At 41.8% G+C, this 3,276-nt stretch overlaps 1 protein-coding gene across 2 annotated transcripts; it reads left to right on the forward strand.

Moving 5' to 3' along the window:
- Positions 1–367: 367 nt before the first annotated feature.
- Positions 368–2,939, forward strand: LOC130201666 (zinc finger protein 862-like). 2 transcript variants are annotated; one of them, XM_056426756.1, is made up of 8 exons: positions 368–713; positions 800–1,139; positions 1,221–1,340; positions 1,455–1,610; positions 1,688–1,829; positions 1,922–2,072; positions 2,195–2,333; positions 2,417–2,939. In XM_056426756.1, exons 1-8 carry the CDS (start codon positions 604–606, stop codon positions 2,705–2,707), a joined length of 1,449 nt encoding a protein of 482 aa, XP_056282731.1. In that variant the 5' UTR covers positions 368–603; the 3' UTR covers positions 2,708–2,939. The 2 variants fall into 2 exon arrangements, with proteins under 2 accessions (XP_056282731.1, XP_056282730.1); XM_056426755.1 differs by having other exon boundaries at positions 800–1,340.
- The last annotated feature ends 337 nt before the right edge of the window (positions 2,940–3,276 follow it).

Consider the following 3,276-nt stretch of genomic DNA (forward strand, 5'->3'; position numbering starts at 1 on the left):
TGCGCCGAGGAGGCCGAATTGCGATTGAAGTTTAACACGGCGTATTTCATTGCCAAAGAAGAACTGCCTTTTACGAAATTTAAAGGCCAACTTGATCTACAAAGGGAGAATGGTGTCAAACTAAACGCAACATACAAAAACGACACAGCATGCGCACAGCTTGTTGGCATCATCGCAGATACACTGAAACGGAAGACGTACGAGAAGATTAAGGACGCTCCTTATCTGTCAATCATGATTGATGGGGACACAGATACGTCAACAAAAGAGTGTGAAATCATATATGCCAGGATCCAAATGTTTTGATCCAAATGTTTTGATTGGCCACATCGAAGTGCAACATGCACATGCTCAAGGTATGTTTTCTCTCAAATTATGTTTAAACTCAATACAGTAACTTCTGAAAGAGTTCTGTTGTGAATGTTTTGCAGTTCATGAAGACAAACAGGCACCATAATGATTAAGCTGTTAGGCTGGTGGTAGGACTAACACATAAATAATTGTGCACAATATGTGATTTCATTTTAAGGTGTATATGATGCCACCAAAGAGGCCTTCAAGAAACTAGGGACAGAAACAGGGTGGTTCGACAAGACGGTTGCCATGGGAGCTGACGGCGCAGCTGTCAATCTTGGGCATAAAGGAGGTGTAAGAGCCCTTCTCCAAGCTGAGGCAGGGGCTTTTATTGTCCCATTTCATTGCATGCCACATAGGTAGGTCAGGCGAACCATCAGGCTAAAGATAGGCTATTAAGCAATTATGTATGTTTAAATGTAAGTCTAATTAATTTTAATTGTAGGCTGGAGCTGGCAATGATGTCAGTGCAAAGGAAAATTCCCATGGTGGATCATGTCTACAGTCTCCTCAACATGGTTTGGAAAACCTACCAGTACAGCAGCAAGTCTATGAGAGAACTGCGAGCACTTGGAGAGGAGCTGGGTGTGCATGTCGATGTACCAGGTAGTGTCAGTGGGACACGCTGGCTTGCACATGTAAACCGTGCCCTGCAAACCCTACTGAGACCTGGAGGAAAGGACAGAAACCTGCAGAATCCTGGCCAGTTCACAGCAGTTTACTTCCACATGGAACATTTGACTGCATCATCAACCAATGCTGACATTGCTGGGAGAGCAAGGAAGGTCTGTATATATTTTCAAAATTATTTCATATTTGTGATAGATATATACAAATTACTGATATTGATTACTTATGTCTTGCAGGTCAAGAAGATGATGGAAGATGGGGCCTTTGTGGGTTTCTTTCACTTCTTGGCTGACTTGTTTGAGGCCATTAGCAAATTCAGCCTTCTTCTCCAAAGAAATGATGTCATTTTGCCTCAGGTAATGTTGAGATGTTAATAAGAATATTGTCCAACCTCGTTAAATCAGAGTACAAATTACAAATAGATCTCGTCATATATAGTTTTTCATATGTCAATGGAAAATATTTTACAGGCTGTGAATGGGATTCAGAATCTTATTGCAACTGTTGAGGCCATGTCAGTGAGATGCAAGCCAGGTGGTCGGCTAGCAGAATTACTGGCAGACCTTCAGGCCCAGAGAAGACAACAAGAGAGTGATGGTGAGGCTCACCCTTTGTACAAATATCAGGTGAGCAGTTATTATATTATATTAGATTTGATTTATTTTTAATATTTCTCTTAATGTTGAATCTTTTGTTAACGCAGGGGGTCACCATCAAAGGAGAAGTCTCTGGTCTGGGAGCAGATGGACTCTCAATGGAAAGCACACCTCAGCTGCAACGAGCAGTAAAAGCAACAGTCGAGTGCACTGTGCTGCACCTGAAGCAGAGGTTCAGCAGTCTACTTGGCAAGTGGGCACACAGTACAATTTGTATATAATTATGACACATCTATTTTTCTTTTCATTTAATCTCTCTTTCTCTTTGTTTTTTTTGATAGATGAAGGGTCCTCATTAGCAACAACGAGGGCAGTGAGGTCATTCAAAATATTAAATCACGATTCCTGGCCTGAACAAAGACATCTCCTGACAGATTATGGTGCAGAGGAGCTGGACTTCCTGCTGGACCACTTCTCCCCCATCCTAACAAGGTTAGTAGCTCTTATCAATGATCATGACAACATAAACATTACAACACAGAACAGCATTTCAAACATTTACCTTGATCCTACAGAAACTTAGTTTGATCATTTTTTCCTTTCACTATTTTTAGAAATGGCTGTGATACCAAGCTGGCAAGAGAGGAGTATCAGTCGATGAAAATGTTCATTGTTACAAACTACATGGACAAGTCATACCATGCCCTGTGGGGGAGGATGTTGACCAAAATGCCGTTCTGCTCCGACTACAAAGTAAATATGATATTCTCATTAATTTAATTGGCATATGACCTTTTGATTGACTGAAACCTAAACTATTATTCTATTCTTTGTAGAACATCCTACATCTTGTACACATGATGCTTGCACTCCCAGTGTCTTCTGCTGTGTGCGAGAGAGGATTCTCTTCCCAGAAGAGGATTAAGTCAGAGGTCAGGGGGTCTCTTCATGTGGACACTGTTGAGGACTTAATCAGAATTAGTATGGAGGGACCGAACATCGATGATTTTGATGCCAAAGAGGCTGTTGACATGTGGCTCAATCAGGCTCAACGTACAAGGAGGCCTAATTACAAGGGCTGGCCAACACAGGCACCTTATCCCCCACCAAGGGGTGATCTTTTGTAGGAAGTGTTAATGCACAAGTTATGTCTACAACTTGTTCTGTTGTCAGTAGAGCATCAATATTCATTTTGTATTTTTAAGCTGTATAACTGGTGTATGTTATTAAAACTATTGCACAAGTTTATAAGATTGTATATTGTCAAATTATTTATCAGTAATACAGTAAAAATGATGGGAAAACTTTGCAAGTCGATTTATAGTGTGCGCCCCTACATTTTCTGCTTGCGCCCCTAAAATGTTAAGTTAGGGGCCACTGTGCTCCTTGTAAAAAAGTTAGTCTGGAGCCCTGATACTCATATACAAGAGGATAGTTAATACATATATTTATGTTAGACTTACTTTGAGATGCTGAAGTAGGTCCTGGGCGTGTCATGGCCCATGAGCTCCATAGGATCCTGACGGGACCTGGTCATTTCACCAATAGCGCACATGAAGTCCAGCTGTCTGCTCGCGGTGGTCTGGTCCAGAGTCTCGTGGAACAGAATGAAGAACGCACTGCAGCGTTGGACTTCGGTGATGAGCTCTTTGTTGCACGGCGCTGGATTTCCTCCGGTGACCTCCAGCGTTGTAGT

The sequence above is a fragment of the Pseudoliparis swirei genome, chromosome 11, assembly GCF_029220125.1.
Source record: "Pseudoliparis swirei isolate HS2019 ecotype Mariana Trench chromosome 11, NWPU_hadal_v1, whole genome shotgun sequence".
Lineage (NCBI taxonomy): Eukaryota > Metazoa > Chordata > Actinopteri > Perciformes > Liparidae > Pseudoliparis > Pseudoliparis swirei.

Bases quoted from the DNA above. Each gene is read 5' to 3' on its own strand.
- LOC130201666 (XM_056426755.1), top strand. From the start codon at position 604: ATGGGAGCTGACGGCGCAGCTGTCAATCTTGGGCATAAAGGAGGTGTA. The intron at 714-799 runs GTAGGTCAGGCG...TTTTAATTGTAG, and splicing joins TTTCATTGCATGCCACATAG to GCTGGAGCTGGCAATGATGT. The intron at 1,341-1,454 runs GTAATGTTGAGA...AATATTTTACAG, and splicing joins ATGATGTCATTTTGCCTCAG to GCTGTGAATGGGATTCAGAA.